Source organism: Acanthochromis polyacanthus, chromosome 7 (assembly GCF_021347895.1).
Source record: "Acanthochromis polyacanthus isolate Apoly-LR-REF ecotype Palm Island chromosome 7, KAUST_Apoly_ChrSc, whole genome shotgun sequence".
Taxonomy (NCBI): domain Eukaryota; kingdom Metazoa; phylum Chordata; class Actinopteri; family Pomacentridae; genus Acanthochromis; species Acanthochromis polyacanthus.
Window position 1 is genome coordinate 26,604,952 of NC_067119.1, and position 22,533 is coordinate 26,627,484.

At 41.2% G+C, this 22,533-nt stretch overlaps 2 protein-coding genes across 2 annotated transcripts; one reads left to right on the forward strand and one right to left on the reverse strand.

Moving 5' to 3' along the window:
- Nucleotides 1–853: 853 nt before the first annotated feature.
- On the forward strand, nucleotides 854–4,604 carry ciao1 (cytosolic iron-sulfur assembly component 1). The gene is made up of 7 exons (XM_022202664.2): nucleotides 854–1,303; nucleotides 2,232–2,380; nucleotides 2,476–2,587; nucleotides 2,681–2,769; nucleotides 2,848–3,049; nucleotides 3,138–3,207; nucleotides 4,151–4,604. The coding sequence occupies exons 1-7, from the start codon at nucleotides 1,165–1,167 to the stop codon at nucleotides 4,383–4,385; spliced, it is 996 nt and encodes a 331-aa protein (XP_022058356.1). The 5' UTR covers nucleotides 854–1,164; the 3' UTR covers nucleotides 4,386–4,604.
- On the reverse strand, nucleotides 4,598–21,463 carry snrnp200 (small nuclear ribonucleoprotein 200 (U5)). The gene is made up of 44 exons (XM_022202663.2): nucleotides 21,165–21,463; nucleotides 20,788–20,951; nucleotides 19,248–19,419; nucleotides 18,947–19,139; nucleotides 18,786–18,841; nucleotides 18,546–18,644; nucleotides 18,277–18,429; nucleotides 18,094–18,193; nucleotides 17,865–18,001; nucleotides 17,693–17,770; nucleotides 17,366–17,539; nucleotides 17,111–17,248; nucleotides 16,873–17,028; nucleotides 16,615–16,785; nucleotides 16,326–16,519; nucleotides 16,100–16,223; nucleotides 15,821–15,970; nucleotides 15,486–15,728; nucleotides 15,204–15,392; nucleotides 14,920–15,117; nucleotides 13,759–13,911; nucleotides 13,575–13,655; nucleotides 13,304–13,387; nucleotides 12,632–12,738; nucleotides 12,428–12,546; nucleotides 12,197–12,351; nucleotides 11,926–12,115; nucleotides 11,660–11,833; nucleotides 11,370–11,530; nucleotides 11,015–11,242; nucleotides 10,702–10,893; nucleotides 10,384–10,562; nucleotides 10,126–10,277; nucleotides 9,928–10,036; nucleotides 9,728–9,836; nucleotides 9,426–9,615; nucleotides 9,165–9,329; nucleotides 8,933–9,054; nucleotides 8,675–8,818; nucleotides 7,504–7,680; nucleotides 7,258–7,418; nucleotides 5,553–5,634; nucleotides 5,359–5,451; nucleotides 4,598–5,264 (listed from the first exon to the last, which is right to left on the reverse strand). The coding sequence occupies exons 1-44, from the start codon at nucleotides 21,207–21,209 to the stop codon at nucleotides 5,115–5,117; spliced, it is 6,411 nt and encodes a 2,136-aa protein (XP_022058355.1). The 5' UTR covers nucleotides 21,210–21,463; the 3' UTR covers nucleotides 4,598–5,114.
- Nucleotides 21,464–22,533: the final 1,070 nt, after the last annotated feature.

A 22,533-nucleotide genomic window follows, 5' to 3' on the forward strand; every position in this document is an offset into this window, starting at 1 on the left:
CATTTGGTTTGAAACGGTAAAATAAATAACACTGTTAATAATTATTTCAGCATTTATTATAAACATAAATAAATAACGCCCAATAATTCTAGGGGTGCTTAAAAAAATTAAGGGGTGCTCAAGCACCCCTGAAAATGGTCTAGCTCCGCCCCTGATGCATACATCAGTAGTTAATTTAGTTTTGTGCTTTGGATTTGGTCTTATTTATGATTCCTTGCACAGCTATAATCATATGTAAAGGTGTGTCTTATGACAAAATATTTTAGAACTAAGCTAGACCAAGAATGCCAACGTTTAACAACCGTCTGGAATGGCATTGGTATATCTGACATTAATTTTAATTAATGCTCATTTCAATTTTTAATAACAATTGTTTTAATAGTCGCCTAATTTGGGTGGCCAGCCATTTAAATAGTCCAAGGAAAGAAATGCAGATGCTATTTGGAATGTGTGTATTGTGTAGTTATTTATTTATTTATTTATTTACAGATTTGACTGTTGTCTCGGGCAAAAGGAAAAACAAAAAAACAAACAAAAAAGAAGTGTAGGCTAAGTTGCTACAAACTATAACGGAAAAACACTGCAGACTTAGAAAAATTATGTAACTATGTAACTATGCAGCTCAAACATTTATAAGAAATTAATAAACCATATTTGAGACAAGAATGTAGTTTTGCGCTGGACCCCTGTATTGTGCTCGATTTCCTGTAACATTTCTGATAACCTTAATTTTTAAATGTAAGACAAAACAAAAAAAACTGAAAATGTCTATCGTGTGCGTAATGTTACACTTATAGTCATATCTGTGAAAAATAAAAACAAACAAACAAAAGAAAAACAAACACAAAACAAAAACAGGGAGAACACCCACAATGCAGCGCGCCCAGCAGCACCTGACAGGCAAAGATGGCGGCGCTCTTCACACGACTATTTTCCTGAACTTTTGTACTTTGTTCTTTTGGCGCAAACACATTCCTGCTCCTTTAAACGTGCCTTCGTGTTGACAGACGTCTGCAACTTAGAACAGCAGCTCGTCTTGCTTGTTCGTGTCGTTGGCTGTCGTTGTTCACCGCAGTGTTTCCTGTCAGCTAGCTATCTGCGGTAACGGAGAGGAGGCTCAACTGACGGAGGATCGGAGACGCTAGATATTCCTCTGGTTCCGATATGAAGGAGTCTCTGTCGCTGGTCCAGAGGCTCAGCGCTCATCCGGACTCTCGGTGCTGGTTCGTCAGCTGGAGCCCAAACGGGACGCTGCTGGCTTCATGTGGGGGCGACAAGGCCGTCCGGATATGGGGGAGAGAAGGTGAGCTGTCAAAAAATGAACTGAAGTACAACTAATGAGACACTGAGATGATAGTTAGAGCGGCTTCTATGTGAACTAATATCACAATAACATTATAATATAGCGCAAAACTGTCAGAGTTTCACCCGAACCACACACCCCATAGCTGTACTTTATATCATATCTCATCGGTGCTGTTTTCTCTCACTCATGGATGGGTTTATATCATTGTTTTCTGTTCTGTAATTATGCATATTATTGAGATGCAGTTCGGTCCTGATCAGGACGTGGTGTGAGAAGGAAAAAGCACAAATGTAATCGTGTTTGATTGGGGTCGACTGTGTGTACTGACAAATATACAGGGTGTCCCAAAAAATTTGGCATCATTTTGCAGGCCAATAATTTTGGCAATTCTTGTTGAAATAACCTCAAATTTTCACAGAATGTATAGGAACAGATCAAGATTTTATATGTAACGTTTGTTTTGTTCTGTTTTCAGGTTGAGCCATGCCGTTCTCTCCCAAAGAGAAGTCATTTTGTGTCTTGGAATATACTGATGTTGATGATGGTCTACCAGATCCTTTATCCCTGCATCAGCAGCTTTCCTCTTTAATTTTTTATTACCAAGTCCAAATTTGTTTGGCAGTTGGTGAAGTTTTTCCAAATTTTGCATTGAAGGCACACTGCACATTCTTGGGTAACTGTATGAGCATATTCCAAGACGCAAAATGACTTCTCTTTGGGAATGAACGGCATGGCTCCACCTGTTATTTCACTCCTGTTCAAGTCCATGTTGCCATACTAACGCAGGCTTTTGCAACGATTTGTAAAACCCTCAGTGTTTATTAAGCTAAAGTAAAAGTTGATGAATGAATTTAATATTATCTCAGTGTAAATAGTTCTGGAAAATCCCTGATGGTTGACAGCCTTCCTGACCATCTTTTTTCAGGTGACTCCTGGATCTGTAAGAATGTGCTTCAGGATGGACACCAGCGCACCGTGAGGAAAGTGGCGTGGTCTCCCTGTGGGAACTACCTGGCCTCTGCCAGCTTTGATGCAACCACATGCATCTGGAAAAAGAAGAACGACGACTTTGAGGTCAGATGACATGTTTCATATTTCATCTGTGACTTAGCGCACTTTGGAAATGCTACTTTTGTAGATTTTATACAGGCTCTCTTCTTGTTTTCTAGAGCTTGACTGTGTTGGAAGGACATGAAAATGAGGTCAAATGTGTGGCATGGGCCCCCTCAGGGAATCTGTTAGCCACATGTAGCCGAGACAAGAGTGTCTGGGTCTGGGAAGGTACATTTAATTTAGTGTTGCAAATCACTAAATGCATTGAACTGTGCCTCTCAGTTTGTGCATGAACATGATCTCTGTCACTTTGTGTCACAGTGGACGAAGAAGACGAGTATGAATGTGTTACAGTGGTGAACTCTCACACACAAGATGTCAAGCATGTTGTGTGGCACCCAAACCAGGAGGTAGGTCACACTTTGGTCTGTGCACCTCAAGGATTTCTCAGTCTGCTGTACTCTTATCTTGCTGTGGTTTTTTCGCAGCTCTTGGCTTCAGCCAGCTACGACAACAACATCTGTATCTACAAGGAAGAGGATGATGACTGGGAGTGCCGCGCCACTTTGCACGGACACACATCCACGGTCTGGAGTTTGTGTTTCGATGCGACGGGGCAGAGGCTGGCCTCCTGCAGCGATGATCGCACCGTGAAGATTTGGAAAGAGTATCCGAACGAAAGTGGACAGGGTGAGTTTTTAGCAGGAGGCGGGTTTAGTGTGTTCCAAGTCAAGTTAGTTAACAGAATGTTTTCTTTTTCTGCTCTGCTTGTTTATAGGAGACTTATCGTGGAAGTGTGTTTGCACTCTGTCTGGCTTCCATGGACGAACAGTGTATGACATTGCCTGGTAAGAACCATCTCATTTCCATATCAGCTGTGGTTCAGTGCTTTGTTCCTTCTGTTTGTACTCTTGATTTGGTGACATTTGTGGATCAGTAAGGGTTATATATTGTAACTGTTTCTGAAGTCATCTGCATGTCATGAAAATCCCATTTTGTGTTTCCATTAGATTAGACTGAATCTGTTTTAAAAAAGTATAATGTAAACAGTTGCTCTTAGTGTCGGTGCGAGGGTTAAACTGACTCAGGTCAAAACTTACTGAACTGTTTTATAGGAGGCTGATTATTGGATTCAGTGTTCAGCATTTTTCTGACTAATTTTAAAAACTAATTTCCAAATAAAAAATGTATTCATTACTTCTACAAAATGACTGATAGTTGTTTTTATTATTATTTACAGCTACTCTCTTTTGAGCTCATCAGTTCTAGGGCCACTTGAAATTAGGTCCTTTTTTGAATGAGTTGTTGTAGAATTGAGATTTTTGGTTACATTATGATGTTGCTGTGTGATGCAGTGGCTTCGAGCCCAAGATTCGTTTTCCTTCTCTAGTCTTATCTAAAAAATGCACTGTTTAGGCCCTGCTTCTGTCTATCTGTAGTTATCACCCACAGGACTATCTGACTGAAGTGATAGCCTCTTAACACTGAAGGAGAAACATTTTAAAGTTCTCTTTTAATTAAACATAAGTAACAAATGGCATTTCAATCAAGTTTTATGCCAGAGTTTGTATTATGCTGAATTTGGCGATTTTAGTTTTAACTGCAAACGTGTAACTGTGATCACATCAGTGTCCTTATTTTCTTAAATTAGTTATCAACCCTGGGAAAAAATCATATCCTTTGATCCCTCATTTTAATGGAGTTTTCTGTTGCTCTCAGTGTGCAAACAATAATTATGTGACAACTTAATTCATGTGAAATGATCACTAACTCACATCTCTCTTTGTTTAGGTGTCGTCTGACCGGTGCTCTGGTAACTGCCTGCGGTGACGACGGAGTGCGAGTGTTTAAAGAGGATGAGACGGCCAGTCCAGATGAGCCGGTGTTCTCGCTGGCTGCTCAGGTGACCAAAGCTCACAGCCAGGATGTTAACTGTGTCGCCTGGAACCCAAAGGAGGCAGGACTCCTGGCCTCCTGCAGCGACGATGGAGAGATCGCCATATGGAGGTTCCAAGAAGAGAACTGAATCAGCAGGACTGCTCTCCTGTTGAGCCCATTTTCCTTATTGCAAGTCACACTGGCAATTTTACAGCTTATTTGATAGCTCAGAAGGATCCTGCCTAATGTTACATGTTTCTGTGCTCATGTTAATGCTTCAGTTCATTTCCCTTTGTAACAGCTCAATTGAGAATTTCTGGATATTACATATAAGTTTATACAAATAAATATGAAAGAAAATTAAAAACATGTGGCTTCTCTTTATTGCAAAACACATTTCAGACAGTACATCATACTAAAAACAATTTAAATCCAAAATATAACTGGACAGTCTTTAGCATTTAACACCCAACCTGGAATAAGATGACCAGCTTCAGAAGCATTTTTTAACCCCATTAGTTTAACAAATTCAGGTCAGACCTCAAAACTGACATTAGATCACATTAAGTCCACTTAAATCCCAGATTGGAGCTTTGGTAGCTGTTGTTAAATCCAACAATGAGCTGAGTTTGCCATGTATGTGTGAATAAATGAATGTTAAACAGATCCTGTACACTAATTCTGGACTGATGTTCATCATTCAGGTGATTTACACTGAGAAACAACTATTTTTCTAATTCCACAAGAGCAGAGATGACACTGACATGTATAGTTAAAGTCAAGGAACATAAATCATATTGAATATCTACAGAAAAAAAAACCTGCTGATCCCTCTTTATCAAACAAATGCTGGAGGTTGCAGTAATCAAGCTGCTGGTTAGTCTGAGTCGCTGTCTCCATCGCTGTCGGCCTCTTTCACGTCCACGCTGAACTTGTATTCCTGGTCACAACCCATGTACGCGTCGCTCATGAAGTACAGGGTGTAGTTGTGAATGCCCATCGCTGGTGCAACAAAGTCCAGCTTGACCTGCAGAGGATGGAGACAATCAATACAGTGAGGCCTGTGGAGGTTTAAAGAGCGATTCTGGCCTCAGAATATTTGCAGTAAATGACTGACTGACCTTTGCTTTCTGCTGGAGAGTGAGCCTCTTGATAGAGATGAGGCTGTTAGACTTGGGGTCACCGATCACCACCCACCAGCCCTCCTCACGTTTCTGCAAAAATGAAGAATATTTACACATGAGTCAGTCAGTATAAGCCAAGGACTAAAAATCTTACGGACACTCTGGTAGATGCAAAATACAGTCGATCTTACCTGGGGGAAGAGTGGAGCAATGACAGGCCCAGTAACCTCCTCCTCTCTCTCCAGCTGAACCTGAACCAGAACCGGACTGCCACTGTGAACAAACATGGAAGTGATTATGTGAAACTTGTTTCATATTCCTGTATACAGAAAGTCCTCAGTTTATGACGTCCTCGACCTATGGCGTTTTGTCGTTACGTCGAAACTGGTTATGTGGAAGTTGCTGAGCGGGGCGGACAAATACGCCGTCACATGGTGCCATAACATGACTTTGTTTACATTCTCCAGTTGTACCTTGGATTGTGCTACATTTGCTAACTTTTTGCCCTTCATTATGGCTCCCACTGTCAAAAAAGAAAAGGAAAGCCATCTCCATGGAAGTGAAAACAGATATTGTAACGGACCGATATTGTTGTTGATGTTTCAATGTTTATTGTTCAGTTTGAGATTTACCTCATGTCAGTGAACGTGCCATATTTAGTTAGCTCACCTCTGATTGGCTGAGAGTCAGCAGTAGTGTGTGTGTCGAGTGAGAGAGAGCTGAGAACGGCGGCTATTTCTGGAGCTAAGTTATATATTTTTTGTAGTTATTTTGGCGTTAGCTACGGCCCACAGTAGCCTGTGCGAAGGTTTAATAAACAACCAGAGAACAAGATAAAGTGTCACTCATTTATAACAGACAGTTGCTACAATATAATAACAGTGCTACATATTCTGTTATCTTCTTGGTAAATGTCTTGGTATTCATGACTTTTCCGAAGAACTGATCACCACTGTGATGCATGTAACAGCTTTGTTTACATTTTCGCTGGCGGTACAGAACTCTGACATAAGTGGAGGATCCCCTGTATAATATGCCGATAGTGCAGGTCCCTGTGATGTTGAAAACACAAGCTGGTTATTTCTTGTAACTCTTGGTCTCGCCTAAATTAATTTGACTGCATTTACTGAAAAGTGGCCACTTTGGATTATAGCGGGCTACACCACATAGTGCATTTGGCTTCTCCATCGAACTGTTGACAAGATGGAGTGAGAGTGTCCTTCACTGTGACCAGTGTCAGGCTGTCCTCTGTCACAGCGCAGAACAAAGGCTCAGTGAATGAGAATGTACAACTCTGACTGGAGGGATAAGTTATAATGGGAGTTCTATGACCCAGAGCAGAGAAAATAAAACAAACTGGTTCATCCATTTACTTCCTGTGTGACACAGCTGAACCATTCATGAGACCACAGGAGACAGTGGCCTTAGTGTTGTACCACCTGTGTAGTAGAAGGTAATATCACTAGGTTGCTAACTAGTCTGAGGTTCACAATTGTAGAGTCAAAAATTTTGTATGAATCTCTTGTCGCTGTATGATGGACAAAGCTTCATGTCCCTTCATTTAAACGCTAAGCCAAGAAAAAGCCAGCCAGACAGTTACATCACTTGACTGAAGCCACGGCTGCACAGGTAATCAGCAAAGACCAGAAACCAAGATGATGTGTAACCATGCTACAGTTTGACGGATTCTCTTGAAGTACTCACGGCTAGCATAATGAGATCTCTCAAAACCATAAACAGGGCTTATCCAGGTTTCTAAAACTGCCATATAATAGTTGAATGTGGAAATAACTAATACAGGATCCTTACAAAAAAATCCATCATAACCAGGATACTCAACATAAGATAATTTCTTCCTTTTCAGAATTCTTATGTTTCCACTTGGTGCATGCGTACCTCTTGATGTTGTCTTTTTCTGCCACTTCATACGACAGCTCGATGTTGGGGTAGCGGTTGCAGAAGCGAGCCACATCGGCCATCTGACCGTCTGAGAGCTGCAGCAGAGCGGTTCTGTCTTCATCCTCCATTTCCATGATGTCAAAGATGCTCTCCACACCCTGATGAAAACAGCACGGTCACTTTCAATCTGCACATGATCCATGCTCACTAGTACTGCAAGCAGACTTGATGAAGCACACGTACCTTGTCTGTGCAGCGCTTGATGTGTTCTGATGTGAAGAAGGGCAGCTGTTTGAGGTATGAGTCCTTGGACCACATGGCCTGGGTGACCATCTGAGCCAGCTCCATAGCAGCCAGTGCAGGACTCAGCCAGCCGTTACTGGACAGCACGTCGACACAGGCCTGAATCAGACGGATCGCCTACAAACACGACAAACACACTCAATAGGTATACATCAGTGTTTCTTCTACATTCATCAGCAACCCGCTATTCCTAAATCCTAGACGCCACTCCTTCAAACTTCTTTCTTTTTTTATTGTCACAAATACACCTCCGCTGCATGTCTCCACCTTCACAGCAGAGTCCTGCACTGTGTCGGGTACTCACGAGTACTAAGGCAAGCTACAGATAACTATATTGCTCAGTATCTCTTTGATTCACAAAATATTGATGGCCAGCTGACGTCACATAACATATCGGTAGCTTCTAGGGGTGTAACGAAATTTTGTGCCACGAAATTTTGCGAAATAAAAAAAAATGACGAAATAAAATTCAAAGACGCATGAAATAAAAAACACGACGGGGCGCCACGCACCACTGACACTGATGATTTTTGACCCTCCTCGTCTACCGTAGCAAAACACTTGCTTCACAATGGAGGAAGACGAGGTTGAGGAATTTTTTTTTTTTTCCAAAGAGCATTTATTTTGTACTGATGCAGCATTATTTTTTGTCTGCATAAGGAAGAAAATAAAGAAAATGAGATTCTTGCATAACTTCCTACTGTTGGGGACTTTCTTTAATCTTTATTTCATATCGTGAGTATTTCGTATCGTGAGCCCTGTTTCATATTTCGTATCGTTTCGTGAGTTGACCATTTCGTTACACCCCTAGTAGCTTCAGTTAATTGAACCCGGTACCAACTCAGTGTCGCTAACATCAGTAAACTAACTGATAGCATTAAGCTAATATCCACATGATGTAAAAAGCTATTTTCAACTGGCCATTTAATAAATAGGTTGTACAAGTAAAATCTGCTGTCAAATGTAATTTGTTTACGCCCCCAAGGCTCACACAAAGCCTGCTGCTGCCGCTGCTGAAGAGAATCCTGGAGGAAACACTGAACATCCTGGAATCAAATCCAGAAACATGGCTGTGTTTGTGTTTTTTGTTAAAATCACGAGAAGTTCAAACCTTGCTGAGGATCTCCTCGGTGTCTGACTGCAGTTCAGCACTCAGCTGCATCCTGGAGAGATGAGCTTGGAGAAGCAGGTTCGTCTTTACATGGGGGTCGTTGAACTTAGGGTTGTTCAGTTTGTGGGGCACTTTCTGTGCCAGCTGAAATGCAAACACACGTATTCTCAATGTTATTTTGTCTTACTGGTCTGTTTGAGATTTACTGCTGCTGAAAGAAGGTGAGTAAACTTTGAGTGGTCGGTGTGGTTTGTTTACCTGTCGAAGAAGTGCATCCTCATGGTGTCTGATGGGAATGTTCTTATACTCAGCAGCGTTAGAGATGATCTCAATCAACCCGCGCACCTTCGTCTTGGCATTCAGGGACATGCTGAACAACTCTGTCCAACACAACAGCAAAACAATACCAGATGAGTTTGAATTCAACACAGAGTTCTATATGTGAAAGACCTACGACAGAAATGACAGTCAGGCAGCTGCTGGCACAAACCGATGGTGGTGTAGTTGATGTAGTAGTAGGCAGCAATCATGCCCAAGTTGAGCGGCGCTACATCCATTTCATCCTCTATGCTGATGCATTTGGACTGCTCCAGGTCGTGTAATGTGTTCTCCACCAGCTCAGACAAGTGGTCGGACAAGTGACGATGAGACATTCCTGACAGGAGGAGAGACATCACAGAACATAAAATTTAACTGTTGGATGTCGCTCAATAAGCACAGTCTGTTGCTTCCTTCAAACGATGCGACTCACCTTGCAGGTTGTAGTAGTTGGGGTTCTGTGTCATGCGGCGGTAGAGGAACGTCCATGTCAGATAGTCCACAGCGTCCTGCTTGTTCTCCACCGTCTTGGTGACGATCTCAGCATTGAAGTGGTCGTGCATGCAGTGATCCAAGTGAGACTCCACTGGCAGCGGCTCGTACAGGAACTTCTTGAAGAAGTCCTACCAAGAAAAGACAAAAACGGTTTGCTTCTTTTCTATTTTTGTACAGTTGCTGCTTTATTCTGGTCAGTGTATTAAAAACGGGACTAGACATAAACAGTTGACTTCCTACCTTCTTCGAGCCCTGACACATGATGACACAGCGTCCCTCGTCATCAAGCATCGGTCTGTTGGCCTTGCCCACCATCTGGAGGACATCGTATATGGGGTAGTCCACATATCTGAGAGCAAGAGAGAAAACAGAGGCAGAATATTAATTATAGCACACACCTTTTCAAACCTATGACAGCCTCAAATTAGTGGGAGACTTACGCATGGATTTTGCCGTTGTAGTACTGGGTGTCCATGACAATGACGAGATGAGCGGAGATGTTGATGCCCCAGCAGAGTGAGCGAGAAGATACCACCACCTGAACAGCACCTGTAAAAGGACAAAAATCCAAAGCACTCAGTTTAGAACTAAACCTACCGAACTACCGAGCTCAAAGTGTGAGCTGGAGCGAGTCATACCTGAGTTGAAGAGCTGCTCCACTATTTTGCGTTCAGTTGCAGACAGGCCCTCGTGTAGATATCCCACACCGTTGGCCAGAGTTTCTTTCAGAGTTGGGTCATTTATTTTATCCAGGAATGGACCTAGGTCTTTCTCAGTGCAATGCAAGAACCTACAAAAAGACAAAGTTTATTCTTAGACCAGAGGGTCAGATGTAACGCCAACATCACAACCAGTCTACTCCTTATCCACACACGAATCCCACTGTAGCGACTGACCTCTGAGGAACCACATCAGCAGCACAGAAAGTGAGGATGTCGATGGCTGTGAGGCGAGTCTGTCTACGGGAAGGAACAAACACCACGGCCGGTTTGGAGGGAGAGTGCTTCATGATGGCGTGATATACCGGCTTAGCCATGGACAGCAGGCGAGTCTGAGTGTGGCTCACATTGAAACCCTACAGAAAGACGAAAAATCAAGAGCAAATCAGAAACCTAACAGTCATTTACACCTTCTTGGCTGTTGGCCACTTTGTGCATGCAATGGACTTGCATTTTAGGAATGAAAAATTTGTTATTTTTGGACTGCTTTCAGACCTGGATGTGGAGCTCCAGAGGCACAGGTCTGACGTTGGGGTGGAAGTTGAACGTAGCTGTGGTGCTGCAGCCCAGCCAGTGGGCCACGTCTTTGGCGTTGGACAAAGACGAGCTGAGGGCCACGATGCGGATGGGACGTTCAATTTGAGAGGAGATGTACCTCATCCTGGAGCAGATGACCTCCAACACAGGCTATTGAAGAGAAACAAGGCACATTAACACATCCACACGAGTATACCTCATTCTATCACATGAAGTTCTCTGAAACGCAGCCCAAAGCAACATTGTTCTATTGACTGTATGTTGTTCTTACTCCGTTTTCTCCTCCGATAAGGTGTGCCTCATCCACAACAAAAAGGCTGACGTTCTGGACATTCTTCCTTTGCTTCCAGCGACGTGACAGGATGTCCCATTTGTCAGGGGTACTGACAATAATGTCACCTTTTCCCAGGAGTTTCAGATCTGTGCTAGTCTCTCCTGTCAGCAGCACCACCTTCTTGTTCAGGATGTCCTGGAACTTCTGGTGCCAGTCGACAAACACCTGAGGGACAAGGATTAATATACTTCTGTCAGATGCTTGTGTAATTTTTCAATGCAACTTGAGTATGTTAAAAGAAAACCATAAGAAAGGCTATTTTTGATCAGTGCACTTGCATATGACTTCATACCTGTTCAGCCAACGCTTCCATCGGGGTGATGTAGACACAGCGACCTTCTGCATTGTGGAGCAGCATTCTCAGAATGGCAAACTCAGCACAGATGGTCTTTCCACTGCCGGTGGGAGCTCCCACAAACACATTATCATCACTGTTGTACACAGCATTGAAGACTGGGGGGACAGAAATATATCAATGTAGAACATACACTTTATATCCAAGACACCCAACAGAAAACTATCTTTTAAATGATGATGGAAATGCATTATGCAGTACAGTCTGAAGATTTTCTCTGTCTCTACCTTGTGTCTGAATGGGGTTGAAGAAGGGGAACTTGTTCTGGTAGAGAGCCTCAAAGGCAGAGTTCCTGAGAGCAGTGACCGGCAGCGGCTGCAGGTCCAGCAGCTCAGTGGGTGGAGGGTACTTCTCTGGCAGGATAAGGTGACGGAAAGAAACCGGAAGCTGAGTCTCACAGGCTGAGAGAAAACAGAAGAAACAAAGCAGTTATTTCAAATGCTTAGATAAACATCACATGAATTCTTAAACATGTTTTGATCGAGCTACTTACAGAGCCATCGGTCTGAGACCACACGGATGAAGTACTGTGGTGGGAGAGGCTCAAACACTGGGACAAAGAACGTCACCAGGTGTTCGTCCTGAGCGTACTTGGATTTGAGGAGGAAGTACTCATGGTGGAGGATGACCTCACTGTCCACATCCTCAACAAGGATCCAGAAAGCCTCAGATGATCCATGAATCTAAGATGAGAAATTAAACTAAGTCATGAGGCTAAGACACAGGAACAGTTTATGTGCTACATTACAGGTCTAACTACTAACCTTGTCATCCCACTGGAAGTCGGGTGTGATGGTGAGCTCCACTTTGAGCGTAGAACGAGTGATGGGCTGCAGATGGACAGCCAAGTCCAGCTTAGGGAACTGGTGGACATATTTGTGAATGGTCTTCCCCATCTTTGGCATTCGTATCAGCTCACCTGAAAAACACAAAACATGCCTCTAATTACTCTCCGTGCTGAATCCAAGAACATGTCATGGAGGAAGAAAACTCACCAATCTCATTGTGGTTCAGGTCATAGAGACGCTCAAAGGGGAAGTTTTTCTTCTCGATCTTCTTGATGACTTCTTCTGGCAGCTTCTTGAACTGCCGCAGAGGAGACATCGACTGCCACCTGTGGAGAAACAGGATACAGAACATCAGCAGCCTGCCTGGACACAGCTAAGAATATATGAGCTTTGAAGAGAACATTAACTTACATCCTCTTGTCAATCATCTTGCAGAGATTCATGGTCTTGTCTGTGAGTTGAGCCCAGCCTCTGTTCAGCACAATCTCAAAGATGGCTCGCATTAACCGTCCAGCACTCTGAAGAAAGAAAGATCATTTAAAATAAAAAAAAATAAAAATTCAATACGACTTTGCTATACGTTTTCAGAAAACTCAAATACAAGGGGATTTGTATATAGTACATATGACAATGACAAAATAAAAGCAGACCAGCATGCACCTTCTCATATTTAAGTTTTCTACAAATAGAACTGTCACTTTTTGGCTATTTATGTTAAAAATGCAGCCACACCGACAACTTCTTTGATATAGTGTCAATTAGTATTGAATTAAAGAAAGTAAGTTACATCTTCAGTCTTTATTAGATTAGACGAGTTAAAAGTATTGAATAGGAGGGGGAGTTCACATGTATTCTGTTCGTCCCATTACCAAAAATGATAGAAAAATTCTGAAAGGCTGTTGATGTAGAACTTTTCTCCTAATGAAAATAACATCGGCAATTGTCACACAAATGGCAGCTGGAAGCGCATCGACCAACTAATTAACTAGTTGACCTGGAGACTACATCCTTGTGCAAAACAATGAGAGAAAGTGCTTGGGGGAACATCACCAAAAATAATAATGGAAGCAGAAGTTGCTGTACCTGTGTAACATACACCATGTCGGCCATGAGGGCAAAGCCTTCGAGTTTGAGCTGAGAGATGTAGGCCTGGAGCAGCACATTGATCTGAAATGAGAAAACAAAATCTAGTTATTATTCGTGACAGTTTGACAAATAATTTCAATTAAAAAACAATTAGCTTCACTCATTTTTTCTTTTTAAGAAAAATGGTCTATCTAGAATCTGAAGTAAGTCACATTCTGTTATGTCATCTGCACTAACAATGTCTTATAAACGTAGTTATGTGTGTTACCTTAGCACTTGGCTCCTCAATGCTTTCCTTCACAGGAATAGGAACTCTTTCCAGCAGCTTCTGAAGCTCCAGTTTCTCTTCCTAAAAAACAAAAGCTTCATGTTACTAAATCCATTTAGAGAGTTTGAGGAAGTTTTGCTGAGCATTATATTCAGACCATGATGTCTGTCTGGAGCTCTCATACCTCTCTAACGGTGATGTTCCTGAACTCTGAGGAAAGTGAAAAGACTCGGAAGAGTTCAATCTCACTGAGAGTGGGTTTCAGCAGCTGGTTGTAGGTTTGAATCGAGTCATGAGTGATGTAGAAGTGACTGGCAATGCGTCCCAGGTCTGTAACCTGCAGGTTAAAAGGCAGAAGTTCAACATCACACTGCAAAAACTCTAAATCTTACTACGTTTATTTGCCATATTTTTAGTCATGTCTCATCCCACTAGATTGAAGATAAATTCATTTAACAAGAGACATTTCAACAAGATGGAGAGACTTGTTTTAAGACTATGCATCTTAAATATCTTGCTAAGTCAAACAATCTTGAAATGACCTTGTTTTAACCTCTGTGTCATCCTGCAGGTCAAAATGACCCATTTTAAAGTTTAAAAAAGTGAAAAATACCTTTTCACAATAAAACTTCTGATGTCCACATTTTCAACATTTTTTGGGAAAATTTTGAACATTTTCTTGTGGAAAAACAGAAATGTTAAAAATGTTCTTTCTTTAAGAATATTCAAATAAAAATCAACCGGTTGATTTTTATGTGAATGTTCTTAAAGAAAATATCAGAAGTTTGACTGATATATATATGTAATGACTTTAGATATTTTTTGGATTTTTTTGAAAGATTTTTGTTCTTTTTTTAAATATTTACAATTTTTCATTTTTAAAATTTTTATTTCTTGCTAAATTTGGAGAGTAAAAAAAACTTGTAAGGAATTTTCTTCCTGAAGGTTTTGCAAATTTTTATAAATTTAGGGAATTTTTTGCAGATTTTTTCAGACAAGGAAACAATATTTTTTTGGTGCCCGTAAATGAAAACAGGAGAGTTAAGAAACCTAAACTTGGCAATCCTGGTAAAATATAGCTTAAAATAAGTTTTCCCAGCTAATTTTAAGATCTCAATATTCTAAATGTCACATCTTATTTTAAGAAATCTTACCAAGCAGTTTTTAACTTGTTTTATTGGCAAATTTTTTCACTTATTTCAAGGAACTTGTACCTTGACATAAGTTTGTTTTTCTTGTTTTGAGAGGGGCATTTTTTTCCAGTGCATCAGGTACCATTTTCACTAATTTAACAACACTAGAACCACAATAATTATGAAAACACGCTCTGCAGAGATGTGCATACCTGGAAGCTGCCGGTCCTCTTGTCATATTTGATGAGGCTGTTCTTGTCCAGGACGTTGGCTGCTGTGTGAATCAGGTCCATCCTGCGCCGCTCCAGCAGAGGGTCTGAGCTCCGGTCGTCATGAGAAACACCATACAGGGTGGGGTTGCGGAGCATGCGTACGTACAAGTAGGTGTAGCCGAGCCAGTTCACAGCATCCTAGCACAACAAATGTGAAAAGTTACAGAAACTGAAATGTCACCAGCTACTGATACCTTTAGATAAACGTATGTACCGTCACTGACCTTTACGTTCTGCACATTGCCCAGTACGATCTCTGCATTGAGCATGTCAGGCAGCTTGCCCACCATCTGACTCTCTATGGGCAGCTGCTGGTTGAGCAGGGACAGATAATACTGCAGCTCTCCATGGGATGTGATCAGGATTCCCTCTCCTTTGGTGTCGTACTGAGGACGGCCGGCTCGACCAAGCATCTGAAATTAAACAAATTTGAGGCACTACTGTTAGAGGAAGTACAAACTAAACCGACTTTACTGTAGCTCATTCATAGGCAGGCACACACAGACCTGGAGAATATCCAGCGCTCCCAGTTCAGTCCATCTGCCTTTCTCTGGACTGTACACTTGGGTTCCTTTGATGATGACAGTATGTGCTGGCAAGTTGACACCCCAAGCCAGAGTGGCAGTAGACACCAGAACCTGGATGTGTCGGTCAGCAAACAAATCCTCCACCAGCGTACGGTCCACTCTGGTCATACCAGCGTGGTGGATAGCGAAGCCGTAAGGGAGCAAATCCTTCAGCTCAAGGTTCTAGACGAGAAAGTTCAATCGAGCATTCAGGTTCAGGGTTCAACACTTATCCAGTTTGTTTTGAATGTGTCAGGTTAATAAAGTTAGCTCACCTTGCACTGCTCTGCCTCCGTTCTCAACACTTCAGTGGATGCAGAACCCTCTCTAAGGAAAAGACCCAGAGTGTCCTTCTCTAAGCACATGTCCCTTATTGCCCTGGCAGTCTTTCCTGTCTCCTTCCTGGAGTGGACAAACACTAGCACCTATTGGAGACAAGAGAAAATCAGGAATTTTGGAAAAAATTGGCTATGTGACACACTGTTACAGACCAATGCTGCAAAGTATTAAATCAGAGTTGAAGTCATTTGGAAAATAAGTCAACTGTGACTAACCTGGTTCTTTCCAGCGTGCTCCATTATTTTTTCATAGACAATTTCATTCATGATCTGGAAACGTTTGATGGCCTTTTTCTCTGTAATGCCAACGTAAGTCTGCTCCAGGGGCACAGGGCGGAAACTACAGAAAACACAACAGTAACAAGAAATGACCGTTACGGAAGAGACCCTTAGTATTAGATAAGCGTTAGCGTTTTAGACACTTTTTAGACAAATAACACACCTGTTGTCGAAGTAGAAGAGTCCCTTGGCAGGATCGACACGCAGGCAGGTAGCCACATCTTCGTAGTTCGGCAGTGTGGCGCTGAGGCCCAGCAGACGCACATCCTCCTGGGTCAGCTCCACATTGCGGATGGTCCTTGCCACCAGAGATTCCAACACAGGTCCACGGTCATCGTGCAGCAGGTGAATTTCATCCTGCAGAAAAAATTCCCGCAGTTAACATGACAGTTCTATGTCAAATATATTTTCTATTCTGCTTCATGCTTCTTTACCAATTCCATAGCACTTACAATGATAATGAGGCGCACTAGCTGGGTGTAGGTACGCTCTCCACCTTTACGAGTGATGATGTCCCATTTCTCTGGGGTGCAGACGATGATCTGAGTGGCGTTGATCTCCTCCTTACAGAGCTGGTGGTCTCCTGTCAGCTCAGACACTGTGATGCCATAACTTGCCAAACGCTGCGATCAGAAAAGGAAAACTGTTAGTTGTAGATCTGTGCACCTTATGTTGCAAACGAAGCTTTAGAGGAGGGAGAAAACACTCACCTTACTGAAACTTCCCACCATCTCCTGTACTAGTGAGCGCATGGGTGCGATGTAGATGATTTTAAAATCGTCCACATTGATCGTTCCATCCAGGTTTATGTGCTTTCCAATTTCTCTCAGCATTGCCATCAGGGCCACATTGGTTTTACCAGCTCCCTGTACGTGCAACAAATAACTATATTATAGGAGAAAATTCCCTTGAAGAACACTGTGACTGTTTTTTTAAAAGTTTGCTTACCGTAGGTGCACACACTAGCAGGTTCTCATCCGTCTCCATGGTTGTCTTGAAGAGCTTGCTCTGGATGCGATTGAGGGTTTTGAATCCTTCAAATCCAGCCTGGGCATACTTGGGCAGCTTCTCAATGGCAACAAGCACCTGATACAACAATAACAAGTTGAATTCATATGCTGCTTATTATTGCAAGTTTTGCATTAGTTGCAGAAAAGTTGTGTACTGACAAGATGATCACAATGAGACATAAAACCGACAAACCTCATCTTCAGCAAAGGGTTTGGGTTTCAGAGCAGGGACATGGACTTCTTCATAACCTTTGCGCTGTTTACGGAAAGAGCCGTCAGGCAGCTGGCAACGTTTGTTGGCCATGAAATGACTTCCCTGAGTGAAGGCCAGGTCATCAAGGTCTAGAAGCTGTCGAGGTGCCATTGACTGTAGGACGAAAAGGATCAACAAAGTCGACATTAGTGCATATATACATAACTACTTAATGTCGTTATCTAATAGTGAATAATACTCGAGGTAATAAACCTGAAAGCACCTTGTGTAGCTAATAATGTATAAAAACACTGCTACGTTATTTACCTCTCCATGGTCAATGTCCATTGCTTCCAAGTCATCAACTCGAGATTTCCTCACCCTCTCCCTGCGAGATCGCTCCTCCTAAAGAAACCCAAGAACAACAGATGTGATGGACTACATTGGAAAATCAATTTATGCAAAGTCTTCATCTAATTTCACAAAAAAGAGCTCTTACACGAATAATATCCTCCTTCTCAGTCTCTTGCAGCTGGTATAGGATCTTTGACAGCTCTTGATCAGACTCCATCTTTCCGATGATTCGTTCCTTTTCTGCTTCACTCTGAGCACTTGCCAGCATGGTACAATACTGAACTGTGTGTTGGAGGGGAGAATAATATTAGCAACTTCAAAACGGCCTGTGATACAAAAATCTGGCGTCATGTCATTTTACAAAACAGACTTACTCATGCGACGATGCTGACGGAGGATTTTAATGAAATCAAAAGTGTTGAAGCCCAGCAGTAACACCAGCTGGTTCTCACACTCTCTGTCATCGCTGGCAGTCTGTGGGATAAAAGAGACACAAGCAATGTCAGATGAGCTGAAAAACACACGTGTAGGCGCTCCAAACAAGGTGACAAACATACCTTGAGGATTTCTAATACTTCATCAGCTTTCTTTTGTGAGACAATGGCATCGTCATAGAAACGGCTGAGCTGACGCTGGAGCCAAAAGGCATCGATGTCGCGAGGATGTAAGTCTTTTTTCTTCACTGTCATCACATCACCTGTGGCACCAAGCTAAACGGAAAGCAATCTATTAGTGTTCATGCAATATAGCATACAAAAATTTACACAGATTCTATTAAAAAAATGGCCATATACCATACTGATATTGACACAGATGCTGCACTTACATTGGCTGAAAGAGTGCATCCCAAAGCTGCCTCCTCTCCTTCACTGTCTTCATCAGAGTGTTCATCTCGCACCTCACCAAACTGGTCTTCATCCCCTTCCTATCATGACAAAAAAAATCTTTGACTACATAGCTCAAACACTGCAATCTATGAATTTTTTAAAGCTAGAAATTTTTAAGCTACAAATCTGGGATAACCTAAGTGCTGCAATTCCCAATTAAAAAAAGAAAAAATCCTCACCTCCTCATCAGATTCAAACTGGACATTGACACCATAGGTTTCATCAATGTTGTCATCTGCAGAGAAAAAATATAATAAAATCGAATATAATAAGATGCAAAAACAGTACAGTATGTTTTCATTAACATACATTATTCAGTATTTACTTTGCATGTGCTTACCCATGTTCTGTAAGTCCTTGTCTCCTCCATAGTCAGTGATCTTCTTGCCCAGATTGACCAACACATGGTAGCGTGTGTCATCAGCAGGTCCAAGAAGCTGCTCGACTTCACGGCGCCTTTCTTTGTCCCTCATTTTGTCATTTTTCAGGACGGCTAATACCTCATCAGCTGCTCCACAGAGAATGTCACGCGGCTGCAGATACAACGATAACCAAGAAAAAATGACATGTTAGTTATTGGTCACCCATCAACAACACAAGCTGACATTTTCAGGAAAGCAGTAGCTCCAGTGTTCACTGACCTGATCTCCCAGAGCAGCATGGATGAAGCTAAGCAACACCTCATAGGTCTCTCTGGTTTCTTTGGTTTTCGGCTTGTACACGATGCCCACCATTTCATCAATGCCTTCAGACAGAAGGGTAAAGCCTTTCATTTTGTTGATGTCATGTCTGTCCTCATCTCTCTTTCGCCTCCTGTATAAACAGAATAGGAGAAAATAGAAAAATATTATTGGTAGTGTCACTAGAGGAACAACATAATTTAAAAGGTAAGACAAGAAGAATCATACACTGAATGGATTCACTACCTAAATGCCAAAAAAAAGCAAAACTGACATTGCCACATTTTGTTTTCCTGCGATGTAAAAAAATACTGATATCTTCCTCAAAGTATGCAAATAACTGTATTTAAAAAGAATTTTTCATTCTAGAAGTATTAGGGTGATTTTGTAGGACAATATGTCTGCAATGAAAATTTTTTTTTTTTTTAAAAAAAAGGATGTGAAGATATTTTTGGAGTGCAAATTGTTTAGTATCTTTCTCATAACATAACACTGGCAGAGACATCCAAAAACCTTTTTTTGTTTTACTATTCTACAATTCCATTTAGCCTGAGAGTGGATATAACACAAGCAAGGATCGTGCCAGGAGAAAACAACCTGGATAAGAGCCATAAAACAAGTTCAAGAGTCATGAATGAGTTTTGGATGCTGTTCAGATCTGACTTTGCCCTCATCATAAAGAGCTTTTTGGTGCTGAGTTAAATAGGAAAGCAAATTAGGTGTGCTGCCTCGATGTAAACAAACTGTGTCTCAAACAATCCTGCAAAAATCTTGCATTGTGACATTTAACCATATTCTGATGTCAATGTAGAAACAATGCACTTCATTACCTGCTTTCAGCTAGTCGTTAATATCAATACAGAGTATAAATAAATCTACATCGACGAAAAACATGCTTATGAGAAATAATCCATCATAATTAATGTTTTTCAACTTCTTCATATTCAGTTTTTGAAGCTTTTTTGGTCAACAGTAATCTAAATAAACCTATATAATTACTTTTACATAATCATGAAATCCTAAAAATTTTCTAAGTACAAAATCACTACTTAATATATGGCTGACAAATCATTGTTTAGCAAGGGGGTAATTGTTTATACTTAAACTTTTTAAAGCAAACATTAAATCTACCTAATATTTGTCTTCTGGGTTTGATTGGGCAACAAGCAAAGTGTTTACCAATCAAGTTAAAATTACAAGGGTCTGTTTTGAACACTCAAGACACAGAGATGCTTAATCATAACTTCCCACTGCATGAACATAATAAAAATAAATAACTCCAAACAACTAACAGTCAACTGTGGAGGATTATTTCTAAAGATGCCTGATTTCTGAAAGTTGATTTTGACACTGGACAGACATAAATTGGAAGCAAAGTACAAAACTTACTAACACTTTTTAATCTACAAACTATAGCATATGTGGTAAATAGACGACAAACTGTGCAAAATGAAGCATGCTGTTATAACTTAACGAAAACAAAGTGTATTGTTGCACTGACTTGTCTCGTCTCTCCTCCAGCTTCTGAGGTTTGGTCCTCTGAGCCTTGTCCCCCATCTTGGTCCCCTCCAGCTTCCCCACCAGGGACAGCACCTCTCCGGTGGGCTCATCTCTCCGTGTGCGGTCGATCAGAGAGCGATCAGCTTGCAACACCAAGTTCGAGTTCTAACAATTCAAAGACGGAGAGATCAGTCACTGTCAGTCTGAGCTCCTCCAGCTAGGCTAACGGCTAGTTAGCATGACGGCTAGTTACACATGGAGTAACATCACTCAAAATCATAAAAGCAGTTAGCTCGATAGCGCTGCAACATATTAATCACTATCACATTTAGTAAGCTACTTTTAGTGAGTTTGTCTCCAAACAAACTTCGTACTCACCGCTTTGTACTCATACTGCAAGCTACGGGCAGTAACATCCGCCATGGTGCTACTTTTCTTTCAGGTTTCAGCGGACTTTGTGAAGCAGCTTGCGGACTCAAAACGTCCACAGAGTTCAATACACTCTGTCTTTTTACGGAAACGCTGTGAACATGGGAGCAATGTTTAGATTTGTAGCATGAGAAAGTTCTCAAAATGTCCCAGCTTCATTCAATAAAATGCGTCTCTCATACGTTACAACAGCGCCGCGAGCACGAGCGCACAACAACCGCTGCTGCCGCACTCTTCCTCTTCCGGTGTCAGAGGTCACAGCAACACCGAAGAGCAGCAAGCAGCGCCCCCTGTGGCTGTGGCTGTTTCAGCACATTTTTCTGGTGTAGCTTGTTTTTATTTTTTATTTTGGGTATTTTATCAGTTTTAGTTGGAATGGGAATTCCTTCCACAGGCTATGTGCTCATAATATAATTTATTTTAAGATTTTACTGCTCATATTTAAGATTCATCAGGGTCTGGGTCCAAGCTATATGAAAGAAAAATGAGTCAGTTTGCAGCTTTAGATCTTTCTGATTGTTCCACAATTGAGGTTTAAGTCTAAGTGATCTTGCCATCAAAATACCTCAAATCTGTTCTGATTCACCTGAGGAGATAAGACTCGCAGAGTATTTTTTTCAGTCACTTCTTAAAACTAACATTTATTTTTTAGATTTGCAATATGACGTAATTCTTATCATGTTATTCTCTTTTACTGTTTGTCATCTTACCTTTGTTTTTACACTTTTGTTCTATTTTATTCTGTTAACGATTTTTTTTGCTCTTATCTTAATCCCTATTTGTTTTTTCCCTTAACGTGCTATGGCATTTTGTATTTTATTTATATTACTTGGTATTTGTTATTATTGTTGTTATTGTTATTATTATTATGGCACTTGCCGAAGCCCTGATGATTTCATAGATTAGGTATTTTATATAGTGTATAGCAATGTAAATATAGAATACAAAGTAAAATGCAGAGAGTCCTTTTATAACTTAAAATTAAAAATATAGCAGAAAAATGTATTTTAAAAAATACATATGCCAAAAACAATGGCTTGGCCTTAAAAACTGACTTGTCTAAACAAAGAACAAATATGATTGCATGAAAGAAAGAAAGCTCAGTATTTGAAAAATATTTGAAAAGCACAGCATTTCTATATCATCCTTGCATGGTAAAAAGTTCCCGCTTTTAAACTTCAAGCATTTCTTAATATATTTTCTGCTTAACCACAATTTTGTACAGACTTGGTAATGTTCCTCATTACATGTAAACTGAATTTCTTGTTTAAATCCAACTAAACACCTCTTTAAAGTGTCTTTCACAGTTTTTTTCTCT

Excerpts from the sequence above, each read along its gene's own strand:
- snrnp200 (XM_022202663.2), bottom strand. The coding sequence starts at position 21,209 with ATGGCGGATGTTACTGCCCGTAGCTTGCAGTATGAGTACAAAGCG. Across the intron at positions 18,430-18,545 it reads GATGCACTCTTTCAGCCAAT|CTTGGTGCCACAGGTGATGT; the intron begins GTAAGTGCAGCA and ends CTTTCCGTTTAG. Across the intron at positions 12,116-12,196 it reads ACTTCCAGTGGGATGACAAG|ATTCATGGATCATCTGAGGC; the intron begins GTTAGTAGTTAG and ends TTCTCATCTTAG.
- ciao1 (XM_022202664.2), top strand. The coding sequence starts at position 1,165 with ATGAAGGAGTCTCTGTCGCTGGTCCAGAGGCTCAGCGCTCATCCGGAC. Across the intron at positions 2,770-2,847 it reads TGTGGCACCCAAACCAGGAG|CTCTTGGCTTCAGCCAGCTA; the intron begins GTAGGTCACACT and ends GTTTTTTCGCAG. Across the intron at positions 3,208-4,150 it reads ACAGTGTATGACATTGCCTG|GTGTCGTCTGACCGGTGCTC; the intron begins GTAAGAACCATC and ends CTCTTTGTTTAG.